The sequence below is a fragment of the Marmota monax genome, unplaced genomic scaffold (assembly GCF_021218885.2).
Source record: "Marmota monax isolate L192 unplaced genomic scaffold, Marmota_monax_Labrador192_F-V1.1 WCK01_AAM20220418_F8-fsc00042, whole genome shotgun sequence".
Taxonomy (NCBI): domain Eukaryota; kingdom Metazoa; phylum Chordata; class Mammalia; order Rodentia; family Sciuridae; genus Marmota; species Marmota monax.
Window position 1 is genome coordinate 13,854,365 of NW_026693008.1, and position 21,366 is coordinate 13,875,730.

The window sequence follows — 21,366 nt, forward strand, 5'->3', positions numbered from 1 at the left end:
GGTTTCTGTGGGTTTGGGTGTGGGCTTTTAGAGGATCTTTTGTTGTAAGAGATCCAACAATAACCAGCTTAATTTTTATATTTTTCTATTTATTTGTTTTTAATATTTATTTTTTAGTTTTAAGTAGGTACAATATCTTTATTTTGCATTTATGTGGTGCTGAGGATCGAATATTTTTTATTTTGAGACAGGGTCAGTGCCTCAAGCATGCTAGGCGAGCGCTCTACCCCTGAGCCACAACCCCAGCCCCAACCAGCTTAATTTTTAAAAAGCCCTCAGTCTTTCAGTTTTGAGTGGCAGACCATGCACTCCTTAGCGGCATGTGGTTGTAGTTGGGTTTCATTGTGTGCAGTCTGGTGTATGTGTAACCCAGGTGGCTTGTGGTGGGGCACAGGGGTGACTCAAAGATGAAGAAGGATTGGTTACTCTCTACTAGGCATTCCTGGGGCCTGAGGGTAGGAGTCGGGGAAAGGGACAGAAGGTCCTATGTTGAGGGAGAGGTCCCTGGCCTGTTTACAACACACATGCTGGTGGGAATGTTGCACCACCAACCTTGAGGTTTGGTGCCTGAATGATGAACCAGGGTTTGTCTTGCAGGAGGATGGTGTAAAGAGTCTTTCCATCAAAGGAATACAGAATACCAAAAGGCCCTGGGGTTCAGAATAAGATATCTTGGGGGAATAGGCCATCTTTGAGCCTGAGAATGGGTTATGGTGGGTGGGTACGGGTGACAAGGGTAAAGCTCACTGGAACTTGTGTAGGTTCTGAAGGTGTGTTTAAGGAGTTGACTGTGGAAGTCAGGACCAGGGAATAAGGACTAGAAAGATGGTGCTGGGTTATGTGAACAGAGACTTAACTTCTTCAATGGCTGTTCAAGATGCTGCAAAAGAGGAGAAGGTTGATTTTTATTGGGAAGGTATAGAGATTTGCCAAGAGATTAGGGTAGGGGGAGATGATACACTGTGCAAACTATACCAGGGATTTGAAGGAAGATCCCAAGGTGGTTCTACTGTTTTCACCTTGGGGTCCCTGTACAAGGGGGTGGATGTTTGGTAGTGAGGGAGATAAGAAACTGAGGGAGAGGGAGATAGAGATATTTAAAGATAATATTTATAATGCTTGAGTTTTTTTTTTTTTTTTTTTAATTCATTTGTATGGGGGATTGAACCCAGGGTTGCCGTATCACTGAGATACACCCCAGCTTGGTGGCAGGGTCTCATTAAGTCGCTCAGGTTGGCCTCAAACTTGTGATCCTTCTGCCTCAGCATCCCGAGATGGGATTTCAGGAATGCACTGCTGTACCCAGCTGTTGTTTGAGTTTTGTGGGTGTAGATGGACGTTGGTAAAAGGACAGAGAACTGGAAACGCTGGTCAAAGTGTGGTGTTTTGTCAAGCAGAGGGAAGACTAGAAAGGGGCTATGACTTTGGCTTCCCACTTTCCCCCTTGGCTTTGCCCATTTGCGTCATTTTAACTATTAAATGATTTCCTCTTTTGAAAAATTGACTTGTCAATTTTTGTCAAAACTGAAAACACTGAGCATTGGTGAGATTTAAGAGGACTCTGTCCTCTTAAACCTATAGATAGGAGTATAAATGAAAACAATATTTATAAGGAAAGGATGACTAAGACATATTAATAGTGAAAAAAAGCATTTAAAAGCTGATTGTAGGGCTGGGGATGCAGCTCATTGGAAAAGCACTTGCTTAACGTGTGAGACCCTGGGTTCCATCCTCAGCACTGCAAAACAGTCAACAGTATAGTATAATATACATTCAGGGCAGCAAACACTGTGACATTAGTGTATACAAGCATACACACATATAGTCTAGACTGTGACACCAGGTTAGCAGGTGGTTTTCTCAGTGATGCCTCCACCCTCCTTTAAAAATTTACTTATGTACCTATTTATTTAAATTTTTAGTTGTAGATGGACACAGTACCTTTATTTTATTTCTTTAGTTTTATGTGGTGCTGAGGATTGAACCCAGTGCCTCACATGTGCTAGGCAAGCACTCTGCCACTGAGCCACAACCTTAGCTTAGACACCTTTTTATTGTTTATATTTCTGAAATGATTTTTTATAAATTGTAAAAACTTTTTCTTATGAAAAATTTCAAGCATCCACATAGAGACAATAGTATAGTGCATCCTCATGATCCAGTGGTGCTAGTGAATAACATTTTGGAATCATATTTCCTCTATTCCCATCCTCAAGTATTTTGATGCAAATCCTAGCATTGTGCCCGTTCACTCTCAAATATCTTAGGGGTGAGAACTTCATTCACTCAGGGGCATGATTCATGCTTGGGTCACCCAAAAGAATGACCATACCTATGCCTGTCTCCACAGATAGCAAAGCCATTGTGGATGGGAACCTGAAGCTCATCTTGGGCCTGGTATGGACGCTGATTCTCCACTATTCCATCTCCATGCCCGTGTGGGAGGATGAAGGGGATGATGATGCCAAGAAGCAGACACCAAAGCAGAGGCTGCTGGGATGGATTCAGAACAAGATCCCTTATTTGCCCATCACCAACTTCAACCAGAACTGGCAAGATGGCAAAGCCCTGGGAGCCCTGGTTGACAGCTGTGCTCCAGGTAAGTACCCTCTCTGCCTAAATCATCTCTTGGGATGGGAGTCATTGGGCCCTAAACTTCTGGGGTTGGCTTCAAGCTTAGCTATAACTGGTGTGTGTCTCCTGGTTTTAGCCTACTCTATGACAAATAATGGAACTAAAAATGACTGTTCACCCTTCCAGTGGCAGATGTTCTAGGTGTGTCCACAGATATATTGGAGCATTGAATCTAGTCGTCTAAATTCCCAGCAAAGGCCTCAGTGCTTATGCTTGGAGCAGACCGTGGGTTTAGCTTTCAGACTCCAAAGTCCTGTGTCTTCCCACATTGGTGCCTGGTTTCTGGATGGCTTTGGCAGAAATATGTGACCCTCTTAGGTGGCTTGGCATGAAAATCTAAAAACTTCCATAGAGTGGAAAGTTCTTGTTTTTATTAACCACTGGTTTGACTATATATGGCTTTTTTCACTCCTTTCTTTCTGTATTGCTGTGGAATAGTGCTTGATCAGGATCCAGTTGGAGTCTTTTCCACCCTTGATGGGCTCTTTTCTGAGTGGTTCAGTGTACACCAAGATTGTAATTATCCTCACTGGAAGGGTTTAGATTGATGGATAGAGTTTACCGCCCTACACTCAATAGAAAAACCAGAGCCAGTGTTTACATGCACCCCCTAAAATTGTTTTTAATTAAAAAAAAAAAAAAACTACTTTGATAATTATATTTTCCATTTACTGAGTGATCTGTATATGCTGGGCACATTAGATTTTTGTTTGTTTTACAATCTTGTTGTACACTGAGCCACTCAGAAAAGAATCACCAGGGATAACCCAGGGGTATTCTACCTCTTAGCTACATCCCCAGTCCTTTTTATTTTCATTTTGAGGCAGGTTTTCACAAAGTTGCTCAGGCTGGCCTCGAACTTGTTGTCCTCCTGTCACGGCTTCATGAGATTCTGGGATTACAGAAGTGCGCCACTGCACCCAACTCACATTAGTATCTAATAAGGTAGTATCTAATAAGGTAGCAGTCCTAAATACAACCAAAGGAGTACTAGCTAGTGTCCTTTGAGTAAAGGAGGAGGGCTGATCAAGCTGCATTCTTCCTTGAGAGCCCATAACGTGGTATCATTCAGGAAGAACTTGAAGCACAGCATTAGTTTATCTCCCACTGCCCTCTTCTTCCATTCATTTAAAAACAGAACTTAGGATGCCTCTTCCCAATTTAAATCTGAGGATTTTTACTCCAGTTCTATACTTTGTGTGTTTATAAAGACTTTGAAAATAATTCTATGACTGTGTCTTCATGCAAGTAGATTTTTGAACCACACAGATGCTAGTTCTGTCTTTTTTAGCTCTATCCAGGAATAGGATCAAAAGAATTTCTCCCCGCAAAAGTCATGAAGCCCACATAATCTTATCGGCTTTGTTTGTCATAGCAGATCTTCAAGGAATGGGGAGCCCCTGTCTTAATGTGGGAACATAGCAGCCTAAAGGAGAAGCCTCTGCTAATGTAGAAGAGTGTGATCCTTAAAATATAGAATTCACTGAGATTTTGGAGGAAATTTTTCTCTTGAGTTAAGAGAGTAAATGGGTTTAATTTTAGACACGTGGCTTCTTTTAGTCTCTTGGATCTGCTCGGCTAAAAGCATATTTTGTGTTAACAGGTCTGTGCCCAGACTGGGAGTCCTGGGATCCACGGAAGCCTGTGGATAATGCCCGAGAAGCCATGCAGCAGGCAGATGACTGGCTGGGTGTCCCACAGGTATAAACACATGTGCCATGTCCCATGAACCTGCCCCATCCCTTGGTTTATTTCTGCCACTCTGGATACCTTTCTGGGTCATAGGGGCAGTCGGATCTTGGCATTCAGCCTTCCAAGAACATGGCCTTTGGCCCTCTGCCACCTCCCTCAGTTTACTCATAATAAATAATAGATTCTCGTGGATTTAGGTGCTTTTGGATCACCCAAAAATCTTATGTCACTCTTCTTTGTCACATGCTGGTAAACTTTGTTTTTCTTTTACTTTTTCCTTGTGTGTGTGTATGTGATATGATAATCAGTATTTATTACTAGGTAAGTATTACTGTACAGAAAAAAAATTATTCATCTGAAAGATAAGAGGTGAAGAATCCTCTGTTGCAGACCCTGGAAGGGTGAGTCTGGGTAGGATGGCTGGGCAGAAAGAGCTCAGGTGGAGTCTGCTTATGTTTTTCCCCGATGTTGTTTTTCGTCACCATTTTCAGAGCAGTTCAGGGCTGCTGAAACCTCATGGACCTCACCAGCTGGGAGCATCCTGTGTCCATGTTTGTCCTCAGCTACATGTACAGCCATTGTGGCCTATTGTGTCCAGCTTGGGCCAGAACAGACACCATCACAGCCTCTGTGTCCATAGGGCTAATTGTCACCTGGACTTCCTTTCCCTGTCTCCAAATTTTCTACTTTTTTTGCTCCAAATACTTTAAAGGCAGTCTTTAAGCCCCAAGTAGCAAATGTGGACCTTAGCTATTAGGTTGAACCATAAGAAATTGCCAGTATTCAGTCATCTTTTACCTATATAAAAGAAAAACAATTTCAATCTGATATTTTAGGGAAAGTCATAGGACTTAGACCTTTTTTTTTTCTGTGGGTGGCGGGAGTTACTGGGGATTGAACTCAGGATCACTCAACCACTGAGCCACATCTCCTATTTTGTATTTTATTTAGAGACAGGGTCTTACTAAGTTGCTTAGTGCCTCACCAGTGTTGAGGCTAGCTTTGAACTCAAGATCCTCCTGTCTCAGCCTCCCAAGCCACTGGGATTATACGCGTGCAACACCATACTAACAGGACTTAGAACTTTTAAAAACACTGTAAACAGGGATAACTCACTATTAATGGGAATTGTGGAAGAATTTGTATTGCCCATAATCCTGTCACAGGGATAACAAAAGAACTTGAAAAAAGACTAAGATACCATCTATGATAGCCACATTGCTTAGCTGATGTCCATTCTTCCTAGCAGGGAGGAAATCCAGTGTTTCTTTCTAAAAAAACTACCTTTGATAGTTAAGCAACCATGACTCCGACGGTCAAAGTCCTGATCAAAGAGAAGTTGTAGATAGTTGGTACTGCGCTGCTGAAGACCTCACTGTAGGCTCCACTAAGGTCTGAGTTGGTGTTCAGAGCTGATTTCAGTGTATTTTGTAACAGGATTCCTAGGAAGGTAGAAAAACTTGCCTATTTCCTTGGTTTGGTTTTGGAATCATGTCTGTGCTACATGACCCATTTCTTGGCTCACCCACCCTCAGGAAGTGGTGTGGTATGTTTTTCATCTCCTTTTAAACCTAAAACCATCTCCTTTTGACGTTCATATGATGTTAGCACTGTAAAGTTTTAAAGGAGCTGCTGGGGAGAAATGCCAAACCTGTGCACATCAATTTTATATGGAATGTATTACAGGCCACTGTTCAAACCCAAAGAGCTATTTTGTTCTTGCAGACTAATCATCAGAATGTTTTCCTTTGTTGCTTTTTATGTCAGGGAGGGGGAAGTTGAATACATCGGTTTATAGCATTTGGGTAACCTGGGTCAGTAGACCAAGCCTTCCCTTTGTTTAAGGAGTGGTGGTTACCCGCTCAGCACCATTGTTGGGGACAGGGAGCATTTGGCATGCTGTTAGGTCTGGATCAGTGGTAGAACCGAGGCTTTTAACACCTTCATGGAGGTCACCTGTCCAATGTGAATCTAATCTTAAACTGAGTGTCAGGAGAAATTCACCCACTCCCCATTTTATTTTTTAATGACTCCTGATAGATTGAGACCACATATCTAATATGTCCCTGTATTGTCTCCTACTGATTTTGTTTATTTTTATTAGTAGAGTTAATAGAGATGTAGAGAGTGGATTTATAAGTAAAATGCTGTTTTATCTATGTACTTTTTTAAATGGTATTTTTTAATCCTGTGTGTTTCCTTCTTTCTTCTTCCTCCTGTTTGCCATAGCTTATTGCTTTATCCTTTTTTGGAAAGTTTGACCAGGGAAGAGAGAGGAGTCTTATTTTGGGAGGGAAGAGAATGAATCTCTGGAAATTATGTGGAGAATTTTCTGGAAAAGATCCCCCAGCTTTATCCTCTAAGAGGTTAAAAACACCAATCTGGGCATTTTGGTTTAATGTATTTCACTTCAGTGAGAAGCTGACTCAGTTTCTTAGCATTTGTAGCATTTGGTTTAAGAGCTATTTGCAAAATTTTCAGTGCTTGCCAAGTGAGACATTCTGGGTATTCATCTGCCATGTTGTTTTTCTAGGTCATCACTCCTGAAGAAATTATTCACCCGGATGTGGATGAACACTCAGTGATGACTTACCTGTCCCAGTTCCCCAAAGCCAAGCTCAAACCAGGAGCTCCTCTTAAACCCAAACTCAACCCAAAGAAAGCCAGGGCCTATGGCAGAGGTAAGAGCTGGTCCTTTTGGCTTTGAGGCTTGTCCTCTGGTATTGGAGATTGTTATGTGGTTTTGCCAGGAATGTTCTGAATGAAGATGATAGGACAGGCTTAATCCTTCTAGATATCCTAGGCCTTCTTTGTTATGTGCCTTTTTTCCATTTATCCTAGAGATCCATTATTTCTGACCATCTTATGATAGAGAATGAAGAGTTTGCTGCTTTGTGATGTTAGTGCAGTGACCCTGCAACAGAGAAAGGGCCATTGCTCGCATTTTCAGAAGAGGAATCAAAGCCTGTCCACAAGGAGTGGGGATAGGTCTTGCCTCAGGTCACTCATCACTGATGGGGGCAGGCAAGAGCTTGAGTCATCTGACCCTTGATTCATTTCTCCTGTTATGCAAAAGTGGCCTCAGGTTTCCAGATGGGATGGGAGTTATTGTTAACCCCTGGCAGAAACTTCCTTATTGAGACATCCTGTTTATGAGACTCTGAGGCATCTACAGGACAGAGTGTTGCTCAGAACATGATACTGGGTTGAAGCCATTTCAAGGTATTTGGTGCCCTGGTTGGCACCTGACTTCAAGTACACTAACTTTGAAAAGAGAACAGTTGTGTGACTGCACAGTTTGATTTTTGGTAAGGATTGGCACAGTGAGATACAACTTTCTCTCTTTTCTATGCAGAAGAGAAGAAGTGTGTTTTATTAAGTTTCATAATTGCAGTCGGGATAATATTTATACACACTATATCCTATATAACCCATACCAGAATTAATAATTGTTACCATTATAACTGAATAGTTTTCTTTTTGGCTTTGTGTTTACATTTATTTGTGTCTTTCTATGTGTGCACTTGTTCAATTAGTAAAAAGTAAGCTGGGCGTGGTGGTGCAATCCTATAATCCCAGCAACTTGGGAAGCTAAGGCAGAAGAATCATGAATTTGATGCCAGTCTTAGTAACTTAGTGAGATCCTGCTTCAAAATAAAAAGAGCTGGGGATGCAGCTCAGTGGTAGAGTACCCCTGGGTTCAGGGGTTCACGAGGGGTTCAGGGGTTTTCTGGTCCCTGAGACCAAAAAAAAAAAGATGCAGGTATAGTGACATTTCACATCTCAATTCATCAGTAAGCCTCTCCTCAGAATAAGATGGTCTCTTATTTAATTACAGGATTCATTATCACATATAAGAAAATTGACCATAATTTCATATCATCTGATATCTGGTTTGTATTCAAATTCTCCTGAGAATTTTTCTATTATAATAGACAACCTTACATATCAAGATTTGATTGAGGTTTATATTGCTACATTTGTTATTCCTCTTTAGACTCTTTAAATATAGAATAATTTCCCCAAACTTTTTTTTTTTTTTGGTAGTATTGGCTTTTTGCAGAGTTCCAGGCATGTGTCTCACAGGATGTCCTGTAAACACATTCCCTTTGAGTAAAGTGTTTTCCCTGTAGGCATCAGCTAAGCCTTAAGATGACACATGTCAGGCCAGAGATGTTGACCAGGTGTTGTTCTTGCTTTCAGTGCCTGGGTCTTCTCATGGGTCTTTTTGGGCAAGTTTTAGACTCACGGAAAGCCTAGTAATGCTGGTGAGGATGCACTTGCCACTCGAGGTTCTCTCTGGCATTGAGGTGGGGTCTATGCAATGATTTGTGTTGGTAGGAACTGGGGACTTTGTTGGAAGTCCTCCTTCCATTTGTACTTACTCAAAGTTGGCATGCTCATGTTGCTTTCTCTGAACCATAATTGGAATGAGGGGATCCCTGAGTTTGAAGACTGTGCTTCCTTGTAACGGCAAAAAAGCTGCAAAAACAAATCCCTGGTCAACAAAATTGACCAAACGCATTGAATCTAATCAAGACATAAAATGCTTGTTTGTAATAACCTTATCACTGGCTGTCCCATTTCCCCATTGTTAAATGTGACACGGCTTCCTTTCACAGTGCTGTTTTCTAGAATGTGACCATTCACTCTGGTTCAGGAATGTGGCTGGTCATTGCCATTTCCTCCTTCTGTCTCTTTGTAAGTGTTGGAGACAGGAGGAGGAAACAAACCTTTATTTCTTTTATATTTATATATGTGTAGCTTTTTGTATTTTAGAAATCATGGTAGAGTGTACGTAACACAAAATTCACCATTTGAACCATTTTTAAGTGTACAGTTCTGTGGCATTAAGTATATTCACAGTGGCATGCGACCATCACTGCTATCCATCTTCAGAACTCTTCAACTTCTGGAATGAAAATATCACCGTCATTAAAATATCCTATCTCTGTTCTCTCCTCCTGGTAACCTCTTTTTTACTTTCTGTCTCTGTGAATTTGCATAGGTACCTCATAGAAACGGAGTCACACAATATCTGTGCTTTTGTGTCTGGCTTACTTCTCTTAGCATGTATTTTTAGTGTTCACATGGTCACATGGATCAGAATTTCATTCCTTTTTATGGCTGAATATTCTATTCCATGCATGTGCCACATTTTGGGTATGTATTTGTCTGTTGGTAGACGTTTGAGTTGTTTCTATCTCCCAGCTCTCGTGAATAGTGCTACCACGAATATGGGTGTGCAAGTATCTGAGTCCCTTCTTTTAATTCCACAGCGGACTTGCTGGGCCACCTGGCAATCTGGTTAACTTCTTTTCCCTTTTAAACTAGGACAGCAAAATGGTCATTTTAGGTGACAGGGCCACAGTGTGAGGCTTCACAGATGGGGCCTTGAGACATTATCCTTATTCCATGGTGAAATGAAAGCCAAGGCTGGTTTTGTGCTCTCTCCTAGGTGGCTACATTGCTTTGTTTCACTACCTGAGCCTAGGAATTGAGAATATTCCATCTAGTTTATAAAGGGTCGAGGGGTTTACTTTCCCCCCCTCTTTTGGATGTTGAATAGATTCTTGTGGCCAGTGGGTTAGCATTTGCAGATCCAGTCATTGAGCTCTGACTTGCCTAGTTTGTGTTGAGGGGGAGGTGAACCCCAGAGCCACAAAAAGGTTTTTGTGTGGTGGGCTCCCTTGCTGGCTTAGGTTTGTTGGAAGCATCATCCATGAGCTCAGCAGAAACCTTTTTCAAAACCTCTGTTCTATATGAAGCCTTTACTGCCTAGCAAGTCTTAAACACCCTTCCATTGGAGCAATCAAAGGAACCAGCTGTTTCTCGGCTTGGTGAGCCCAGCTCCACAGGAGTTTATGGAGTGTGGGGCTGTGGTTCAACCTCCCAACCAACCATGGTTAGCTAGGGCCCCCAAGCCCAACCAAGACTTGACAAGATGCAGTAAGTTGGTGTTCAGGCTGTTGGAGTTAGATGAAGTAGATGTTTATCAATGTTGTAGGTGCATGTTTAAATTTATTTGTTAAGTGTTACCCAATCATTATGTAAATTTTAAGCAAAATGAAAAACCCATAGTAAACATAAAGTTAAATCCCACTTCCTAGTTGCCCATTCTTTTCCTTCCACCAAAGTCTGAGGCATTTCTTTCTATCCTTTTTGTTTAGGTGTGCTGCATGAGTTCTGGCTGTGATTTCTTCACTTTGGTTTTTTTGGGGGGTTGTACCAGGGATTGAACTCGGGGGCACTCAACCACTCATTATATCCCCAGCCCTATTTTGTATTTTATTTAGAGACAGGGACTCACTGAGTTGTTTAGCACCTAGCTTTTGCAGAGGCTCAGCTTCCAGAGTTGCTGGCATTATAGATGTGTGCTTCTGTACCTGGGTCACTTTGCATTTTTTACCTAACAGTATGAGGACTTTATCCAAAATATTGTAACAAATGACCCAATGTCTTAAACAGATTGGTATGAAGGATTAAAAAAAACATAGGGACATTAAGAGAGTAAATGAAATTTAAGAAATTATATGAACCTTATTTGGTTCCAAACTGACTGTTAGAAAGCTTCATGAAATTTATAAGATAATTAGAAACTTGAATTCCAACTGAATATTTGAAGATATTAAGGATTTATTGTTAATGTTTTTGATGTGATGTTGGTCTTGAGGTTTTATTTTTGTTTTCTGATTGTCTGTTTGTTTGTGGTGCTTAGGAATTGAACCCAGGCCCTCACCAAGGCTAGGCAAGTGCTCTGCAACTGAGCCACACCCCCAGCCCTGGTACTGACTATTTACTAACAGTGTTTTTCTAAAGACACAGTGAATGTTTATAGTTGAAACGTGAGGTCCACAGCTGGTGTTAAAAATGACTCAGAAGGAGGAAAGAGGTCAGGGTGAAAGTGAAAGAGGTCTGGAGTTGATAGTTGTTGAAAGGAGATGGTGGGTCCATGGGGCTCACTGGACAGTTCTCTCTATAGCTGTGTAGGCTTGGAATTCTCCATAATAAAACGTTTTTAAAAATTAGAATTTAAATTATTGCTTCTGGGTAGAGGAAGCAGGACTTTTTCTAGTTCTTCTTGCTAAGTACCACTAAATACCCTGGGTGTCAAATGTTAAGACAAAACCTGAGCAGACTCTGAAGGAGGACAAGTTGGGGTAGCTAAGGCCTGGACCCAAGGAGGGACACAGTAGTGAGCTTTTTGGGTTTTCTTCAGCTTTGTCTATCCCAAACTTGGGGCTGAAGAAGATGACAAACACCAAAAGCCCCAACTGAAGTCTGCTGTCTGTAGCCCAAAGACCAGGAAAGGGTCTAGTAGGGCAAAATGCTTTATACCATAGCTGCTCTCTCTACTCCAGCCAAACACCATGGAAAAATCAGTGCCCTGCCTCTTACACATATAAAAACACTTGGAGAGCCTAGAGTTTTACCACTCTAGAGAGAGGGAAGCAATGATGTCAGTAGAAGCCAGGTGAGGAGCAATAATAAGGCACCCTGTCCCCTTCCAGCCCCTTGTGGAGGCCTTGTGGAGAGCTGGAACTCCCACCACCACCCACCAGAAAGAGCAGCCCAGAAAGGTGAGGCCTTGAGGAAGAGCAGAGTTTGAATGGAGATCCCCAAAGGCAGCAACAAGGTGTGCACCTCCCCTCCCCTGCTGAAATGGCCAGTTTGTAAGCAGAAAGATTCAGAATCTAGTTATCATAATATCCAAAGTATCAAGATTTCAGTTAAAAAAAAAATCACTTGTCATACCAAGAGCCAGGAAGATCTCAAGCTAAATGAAAAAGATAAAACTGAGTTGATAAAGACCTTAGAGTTATCTGATGAAGATTTTTAAAGTGGCCATTTTAAAGAAGTCTTCAGTCAGCTATTATGAATATTCTGGAAACAAATGGAAAAAAGTGAACAATCTCAACAAAGAAATAGAATGCATAAAGAATAGGAAATAGAAGACATAAAGAATAGGAAGCTGTTAATAAAGCTGTACATAAAGAGGAAGCTGGGCATTGTGGCACATGCTTGTAATCTCAATGACTCAGGACGCTGAGGCAGGAGATCACAAGTTTGAGGCCAGCTTCAGCAAATTAGTGAGACTCTGTCTCAAAATTAAAAATAAAAAGGGCTGGGGATGTAGCTCAGTGGTAAAGTGCCCCTGAATTCAGTCCCTAATACCAAATAAATAAACAGCCAGATGGAAATTTTACAGCTGAAAAATATAATAAAATGAAATAAAAATTCATGTGATTGGGCTCAGTGGTAGCATGGGTGAGGCACTGGGTTCGATCCTCAGTACCACATAAAAAAATAAATAAATGTTATAAAAAAGTTTTAAAAAAATCCAACAGTGCATGTGATCAATAGCAGAATGGAAGGACAGAAAAGAGAACCACTGAACTGGAAGATGGAAAAAAAGATATTACCCAGTCCAAAAAAGAGAAAGCACATAGCCTCAGGGACCTGTGGGATTATCACAAAACATCTAATGTTCATGTTAGAGGAGACCCAGAAGGAGAATAAAAAAGAGAGTAAACTACTCAAAAAATAATTGTATATATATAATTTTAAAAAATTTAAAAAAATTTTTTTTTTGGTACCAAGGATTAAATTTAGTTGCACTTAACCACTGAGCCACATACCCAGCCTGTTTTTATATTTTACTTAGAGACAGGGTCTCACTTAGTTGCTTAGCACCTCACTTTTGCTGAGGCTGGCTTTGAATTTGTGATCCTCCTGCCTTAGCCTCCCTAGCCACTGGGATCACAGGCTTTGCACCACCATGCCTGACTTGAAGAAATAATATTTGACTGAAGACTTTCTTAAGAAGTTGAGCGAACCTCAGACAGGGAAAATATTCCACACACACACAAAAACAAACAAACAAACAACAACAACAACAACAAAAAAAACAAGAAACATCTCACAAAACTAAAGACAATATGTTTATTTTTTTGGTACTGGGGATCGATCCAGGGGTGCCCCACCACTGAGCCACATACCCTTTTTATTTTTTATTTAGAGACAGGGTCTTACTGAGTTGCTTAGGGCCTTGCTGAGTTGCTGAGACTGGCTTTGAACTCATGATCCTTCTACCTTAGTTCCCCAGGTTGTCAGGATTGTGGATGTGTGCCATTGTGCCAACAATACAGAAGTCTAAAAGCAGCAAGAGGAAAATGGCATCTTACCTAAGGGGGCAGAATAGTTAGAATGAATGACAGGTTTCTCATTTAAAACCATGGAGGCCAGAAGGACATAACACAACCTTTTTCAAGTATTCAAACAGACGAATTTTCAAGCCAAAATCCTGTATCGAGAGAAAATATCCTTTAGGAATGAAAAGAAACCATTACATTCTCAGGCAAAGGAAAACTGAAAGAATTTGTTTCTAGCAGTCCTACCCAGAAAGATGGCCTTTTAAAGGAAATTCTTTGAATAGAAAGGAAATCTAAATTAAAGAAGAAATTTGGGGGGGCTTGGGTTGTAGCTCAGTGGCAGAGCGCTTGCCTAGCACCTGTGAGGCACTGGGTTCAATCCTCAGCACCACAGAAAAATAAATAAATAAAATAAAGGTATCATGTCTATCTACAACTAAAAAAGAAATATTTTAAAAAAGAAGAAATCTTGGAATAGTAAAGAGAAAGAACATGATGAGTAAAAATGTGTCAATCTGTAGGAGACGTCCCTCAACAACCACAGACTTCCAAAATTCAACCAGAATGAATTAGATAACCTGAATTGATCCTATAAACATTAAGGAAATTTAATTTGTAAAATTTAAAAGCTCTGAAAAAGAAACCTTCAGGCCCAGATAATGTCACTGGAGAATTCTACCAAAGATTTAGAGAGGAATGAAAAACAATTTCATACAATCTCTTTCAGAAAATTTGAGGAAAGAACACTTATCAGTTCATTTTATGAAACTAATAACCAAACCAAGAAAGATACTAAAAAAGAAAACTGTAGGCCAGTATCCCTCAGAGTTTAGATGTAAAAGTCCATCCCAAAATATTACATATAAAATGACTTATATATCATGAACAAGTGGAATATATTCCAGTCATGCCTTCTGGCTCACTGTTGGAAAAATCTATCAGCATGATCTGCCCTATTTCAGTCACAGGCTAATAAAGAAAAATTACATGACCATATGAATTCAGAAAAAAACACCTGACAGAATTCAATATCCACTGGGCATGGTGGCACACATCTGTAATCCCAGCAGCTCCCGAGGCTGAGGCAGGAGGATTGCAAGTTCAAAGCCAACCTTAGCAACTTAGCGAGGTGCTTATTAGCAACTCGAGATTCTGTCTCTAAATAAAATACAAAATAGAGCTAGGGATGTGGCTCAGTGGTCGAGTGCCCCTGAGTTCAATCCCTGGTTACCCCCACCGCCCCACCCCCACCCAGCAAAAAATCAGTACCACCCATGAGAACTCAAAAGAGGAACAAAGAGGGAACTTCCTCAATTTAACACAGAATACTTACCCCAAGAAATCCATAGTTAACACTACAATTAGTGGTGAAAGACCTGAATGTGTTCCTCTAAGACTGTTATTCAACTTAAAGATTGAAGCTTCCAACAGTGAAGTTAGACAAGAAAAGACATACAGATTGGAAAGTCAGAGATAAAACTGTCCCTATTTTCAGATGAATGTCTTATTGTCTTTATTGAAAATCCCAAAGAATCTTAAAAACAAAAAACCCAAAGTGGGAAAAAACCCTCCTTGGATGAGTAAGCTCAGAGAGGTCACAGGATCCAAGAGCAGTGTACCAAACTCAGTTCTGTGTCATAGAGTATATATACTAGAGGAAACATGTGGACCTCTGAATTAAAAATAGCATACCATTTACAATTTACTCAAAAGGAAAAATGAGAAATTGGTATAAATCCAATAATGTAAGTATCGAGCTTATAGAGTACAAACTACAAAAATAGCGATGAAGAAAGAAAAGATCCAAGTGGAGAGACATTCTGTTTCACATGGATTATAAAAGGTCAAACAGTGAAGATGTCCGTTCTCCCCAAATCATCATGTCAGCACAATTGCTGTTAAAATCCCTGCAGTGGTTGAGTGTTTGCCTAGCATGCTTGAGGCCTTGGTTCAATCCCTAGCACAGCAAAAAAACTTAAAAAATGAAAAAAGAGAGAAACAAAACAAGAATAACAAAAACTCAGCAAGCATTTTCATAGATAGAGGCAGGATTCTTCTTTGAAAAGGTGTATTGAGGTGCGTATCTGCGTGGTGCGGCATGTGCCTAGCCTGCTTGAGGCCTTGGGTTCAATTCCCAGCATTACTACAAACAAAAACAAACCCACCACTCTTTTTCCTAAGATCTCTTTCTTCTAAATTTATCAAAACAAGCCCCCCAAACAGTCCCAAGCCAGGCCATGTTGTCGGTTTTACTTTGTGCTACCCGGTGACCTCAGACAGATAATCCATAGAGTATAGTATTTCTCTTCTTGTCCCTGTCAGGGGTCATTTATGAGAACTTGGGGACTGGATTTTACTTCAAAGATGTTTTGAAACAAAACTTTTTGTAGCTAAGAGGATGAGAAGACAAGCTAAAATGTTTGCAATCCACATATCCAGCCAATTGCCTGCACCTAGAACATCTAAGGAACTTGGAAAGCTCAGTAGTTGAAAAATGAATGGTGACAACAACCACTAAAAATTCACCTAACCATCCAGTCAGAAAATGGGCAAAAGACAGGAACATTTTCACTGAAGAAAATATACGAATGCATAGAGGCATATGAGAAGCTGGCTCAATATTGTTAAACATCAGAAAATGAGAATTAAAACCAATACCCTATCAGGGGCTAAAATAAAAACTAATGATGACAAGCTGGCGAGGATGCAAAGAAACTGGATCTGGATCACTTCTGTTTTGCAGGTGGAAATGTGAAGTGGTATAGCCATGCTGAAACACGTCTTGGCAGTATCTTTAAAATCAAAATGAGCTGGGCACAGTGGTGTAAGACTGTAATCCCAGCAGCTCAGAGGCTGAGGCAGGAGGATCACAAGTTCAAAGCCAGCCTCAGCAAAAGCAAAGTGCTAAGCTTCTCAGACCTTGTCTCTAAATAAAATACAAAAATGGGCTGGGGATGTGGCTCAGTGGTTGAGTGCCCCTGAATTCAATCCCTGATACCCGCCTTCCCTAAAATCAAAATGACTAGCTGGCATGGTGGTACACACCTGAAATCCCAGGAGCTTAAGAGGCTGAGACTGGAGGATCACAAGTTTCAAGTCAGCCTCAGCAACTTAGAGAGGCTCTAAGCAACTTCATACCCTGTCTCTAAATAATGAATAAAAAAGGCTGGGAATATGGCTCAGTGGTTAAGCGCCCCTGGGTTCAATCCCTGGGACCATAAAACCAAAACAATACAACTAAACATGCAACTATAATACAACCCAGCAGTTACACTCCTGACATCCCAGAGGAATGAAAGCTTATTGTAAAGGAAAACCCTTTTCTTTCTGTGTCCTCACAACTATGGAAAACTATTTCAACTCTCAGTATTTTATTTACTTCTGGTCACCAAACTGTAAATTTTTTCTCACATTGACCATTATTCCAATTTATTTTTAGCAACTGCATGTCTTGTATTTCAGTTTGATTCTGACACTGTCTGGAGGCAGCACAGGCACCGTTCGTTAAGGGCTCAGTCCTTAACTGTCCCCACTTCATACACCAGTCATAAGGAGTGGGTCCTTAGGTTCACTCACAATTTCTTTCTGACTTGGCTACAAAGTGGAGGTCACTGTGACCACCTCCACCTCCTCAGGTTGAATCAGTTGCTAGTGGGGCTCACAGAACTCAGGGAAGCACTTACTCATGTTTACTGACATAATACCGGATAAAAATGGACACCAGATGAGGAAGTCTATAGAGTTAGGTTCAAAAGGGTCCTAAGTGCAGGAGTTTCTGTCTCTGTGGAGTTGGGACGGGTCATCTCCTGGCACATGAATGTGTTCACCAACCCAGAAACTTCTTGAACCTCACATCTCAGGGATTTTTATAGAGGTATGATCAATACTCATCTCTGGCTTCTCCTTTTCTTAAAAGGAAGAAGGTGGGGCGGGGCTGAAAGTTCTAGGCTTTTAATGGCAGGTCTTTCTGGAGTCCAGCTCCCAGGTAGGAGCCCACTAAAAGTTGCCTCATTGCAACAAAAAATGCTCTCACCCTGGAAATTCCCAAGAGGTTTAGGAGCTTTGAATCAGGGACTGGGTTGAAGACCAAACATTGGAGCAAAAGGTACTCCTACACCTTTAGCACTTAGGGAATTACAAGAATTTTGGGAGCTCTGTGTTGCAACCAGGGGTAGGTAATACATGCTCACACATACAGTTATTATTATTATTTCACATTTATGTTCTCACAAACCTATATGTGAATATTTATGGCAGCTTTATAAGTAAGAGACAACTGTAAACAACCCAGATGTCTTGAATGATTAAATAATCCCAGAACATGGAGTATTACTCAGCAATGAAAAATAAGTGTTGTTATAAGCAGCAACCTGGATGAATCTACAGAGAATTCCTAATGTAACATAATTTGAAATGGTGACATGGTCGAGATGGAGAATAGATTAGTGGTTGTCAGGGGTAAGAAGAGGGTAGAGTAGGAGGGAAGTGGATGAGACTCTGAAGGATCCCTGTGGTGTGTCTTGATCCTATCAATGCAATACTTGGTTGTGATATTGTACTGTACAGTATTGTACAGGAGTTTTGTATGATGTTACCATGGCAGGGGATACTGAGTAAAGGGTGTTGTATCTTACACCTGCGTGTGAATCTATCTCAAATGAATTTGCTTCATTATGTTAAAATAAAAAAATGGAATTGAAAAATGATCAAATATGTTTTTTTAAAAATGTAATCAATACAGAATGGTGTTTGATGAAAAATGAGCCTTCTTCCTCCCTCACATTGCTTCCCTTAAGGCAAGTTCTGCTGCTGGTTACCAACCACATTGTGTTTCACCATAGTCTGAATTGCTCTATTTCAGAATTGGGTGTTGCTTATTTAACATGGACAAAATTAAGGCTTTGGACCTGTCTGATTATCCTGACCATGACAATTTGTCCGTGTCTCACGTGGGATCCACAGGGCATGGTCCCATCTCTCTGTTCCCTGAGAGAGGCAAAGCAGGTGATGGCTGGCCCAGCTTAAATGTGCTTGTGTGAACTCTTGACAGGAATCGAGCCCACTGGGAACATGGTGAAGCAGCCAGCCAAGTTCACTGTGGACACCATCAGCGCCGGGCAGGGAGATGTGATGGTGTTTATCGAGGACCCAGAAGGGAACAAAGAAGAGGTATGTTGGAGGACACTGCCTCTCCCATCCAGAATCCCCTGGAGACTAGGGATCTTTAACAGGTTCAGGGTCTGTGCCTCTGTTTTCTACATTTTAGCTCATAATGAAAATGTTCTTTATCGAAAGGATTCTGAAGCTCACAGTGGCTAAAGTAACTTTCCTGAGAGCTGTGCTTTGAAATATAATAGAAAAAAATTCTATTCCCAAGGGCACAGTGTTTATTAAATAAAGAATGCTTTGGATTTGGTAAAGACCTTGTTAATTGATTGAGGTGTTAGATTCTGGGGATTCTTGCTCCATTCACTTTCTTCCCATACTGACCTGTCTTTGGGTCCTTTCTTAGGGCTTTTGCACATGCTCTTCTTGCTATTTGCTTATTTTCTTAGGACCATACTTTATTTCTAGCATTTAGCACAATCTGAAATTCTAAGCTTACTGATGTATTATCTATTTTTCCCTCTGGGGCAGAGACATGCCCAACTTGCTTATTGTTTTATCTGGCATTTCATAAGCTCTTAATAACTTCTGAGCTGACAAAGATTTGTGTTACTTGCTTCGTGTTCTGTCTCATCTGGACAGTGCCAGCCCTGAGACAGTGAGTCTTGAGTTGGTGCCGCCTTGTCTTGTTGCTATGACTTTGGGCTGCTTCTCTCCTGGCGTCCTCTGCAGGAATGGTGGGGCAGGAAATAGCAAGCGCCTCCAGGGTTCCTGCTCTGCCTGCCTGCTGCAGGATTTGGCTGGCACAGCATGCTCTTTACTTATTCCCAGCACCTTCTCCAACTAATTTTCATCTTCCTTCCCAGGCACAGGTGACCCCTGATAGTGACAAGAACAAGACATACTCTGTGGAATATCTGCCCAAGGTCACTGGACTGCACAAAGTAAGAAGAGACGCCATGGCTCTGGCTTGGGCTGCTGTTTTGGCCTTTTTTCTTTGGGTGGGGGGGGATATATGCACAAGAGAGTTTAGGAAGTAGAGTGTTTTGGGTCGTGGTACTAGAGGTTGATCCCAGGGCCTCTCTACCACAGAGCTATACACCCCAGCACAGAAGAGTGAGGGTTTTTTTGTGTGTTTGTTTTGATTATTATTATTATTTTTTTTTTTTGTGGTGCTGGGGATTTTACCCAGGGCCTTGTACTTGCAAAGCTGAGCTATATCCCCAGCCCAGAAGAATGCTTTTCTTGAGTTAACGTCAGTTATTGAAATATCCTTGCTCATTGTAGATAATTTGGAATCCCTGTGAATCAGTCTTGAGATATTAGCCAATTATTCTTAAGATATTAGCCAATTATTCTTAAGATATTAGCCATTGTTGAAACCCCACAGGCAAGTTCTTTGTAATGTTATAAGATCCGTCTGGACTCCACCTCTTGGTGGCAACTGAATGAATGCCTGGAGTGTAGATGCTACAGTGACTAAGCTGTGGGCTCTTGGTCCTTAGTGCTTCCTTGAATTCCCCTTTGAGGTAATCTGGAGGATCTGTCTACATTGAAACTTGGGGATTGAGGAAATGGCCCACTCAGCCCCTGGAGAAATGACTTCGATGGAGCCTGCAGGCCCTTCCTCTCAGTGCCTTGAGTTCTGTCTGAGATGGTATCCTGTGGCCCCGAGGGCAGAGTCTTAGACAGCCTGCATGGTAGGAGACTTGGATGATGCAGGAGTGTGCCCTTCATTGGAAGGAAATTCTCAGCAGCACACCAAGGCCGATCCCTGTATACCAGGCCCAGATTGAGACATAGACACTACTTATTATCTTGGGCTTTGATGAATTTACCCTGAACCTTGGCCTTAGGTTCTTCTTATACTCCTAGAGCATCATGAATTTGACAAAAGAGAAATCTTGAAGGGAAGCATTTATGATGTCATTCATTCATTCTAGCCAATCATGGGTTCACATGAAACCCAACCCAATCCCTTGAACAGCATCAGTCAGAGAAATATGACTCAAATTTCAGATGGAAATTACTGTACTTTGTCCCAAATCCGTGTATCTAAGAATGATCTTGTTCCCTTGGAAAACACTTTGGCTCTGGGTTTGAAATCTTGGGACTGTGCATTAAATTCTGGGAGAATAGTTGCCTGTTCTACAGCCCCTTATTCATGTCTAGAGATTCTTGTATAAGTGGTTATTAATTTCCTTTTAGAAAGGCTAATTGTAGCTGGGGTGTGTGTGTGTGTGTGTGTGTGTGTGTGTGTATTGCTAAAGGCCTGATATCCCAGACACAGCCTGAGGCCAAAGGAGAAGGTGTGGTACTCACTGAGGTTGCTTTACTTTTCCCAGGGTTCCTGGTTTCAGCTCTTTTTGTGTGTAGCCTTGAGAAGGTGGAAAGAAGGTCATCAGTGCATGAAGCTTGCTAGTGGTCTTATGAGGCATATGGAGAAGGAATTATAGCTTACTTCTTTGTCATTTGCAGGTCACAGTCCTCTTTGCAGGACAGCACATCTCCAAAAGCCCATTTGAAGTGAATGTTGACAAAGCCCAGGGAGACCCCAGTAAAGTGACTGCAAAAGGCCCAGGTTTGGAAGCTGCAGGAAACATTGCTAATAAGCCCACCTACTTTGATATCTACACGGCAGGTAATATGCCATTCCTCCATGGATTGAACTTTTGGACTTTCTTCCAAAGCCTGAAATATAATCCTCAGGAATTTGAAGGCTTGAGATAGCCTATTTCTTACCTTTTGGGGAGGGTACCAGGTATTGAACTCAGAGGCAGTT

At 41.3% G+C, this 21,366-nt stretch overlaps 1 protein-coding gene across 6 annotated transcripts in view; it reads left to right on the forward strand.

Moving 5' to 3' along the window:
* Positions 1–21,366, forward strand: part of Flnb (filamin B) — a 144,897-nt gene that overhangs the window by 57,039 nt on the left and 66,492 nt on the right. For all 6 annotated transcript variants that reach the window (XM_046452703.2, XM_046452704.2, XM_046452705.2 and 3 more), the window contains exons 2-7: positions 2,351–2,599; positions 4,238–4,335; positions 6,860–7,007; positions 18,529–18,647; positions 19,451–19,528; positions 21,063–21,225. In XM_046452703.2, the coding sequence (XP_046308659.1) occupies positions 2,351–2,599; positions 4,238–4,335; positions 6,860–7,007; positions 18,529–18,647; positions 19,451–19,528; positions 21,063–21,225 (855 nt within the window). The remainder of the gene's footprint in view (positions 1–2,350; positions 2,600–4,237; positions 4,336–6,859; positions 7,008–18,528; positions 18,648–19,450; positions 19,529–21,062; positions 21,226–21,366) is intronic.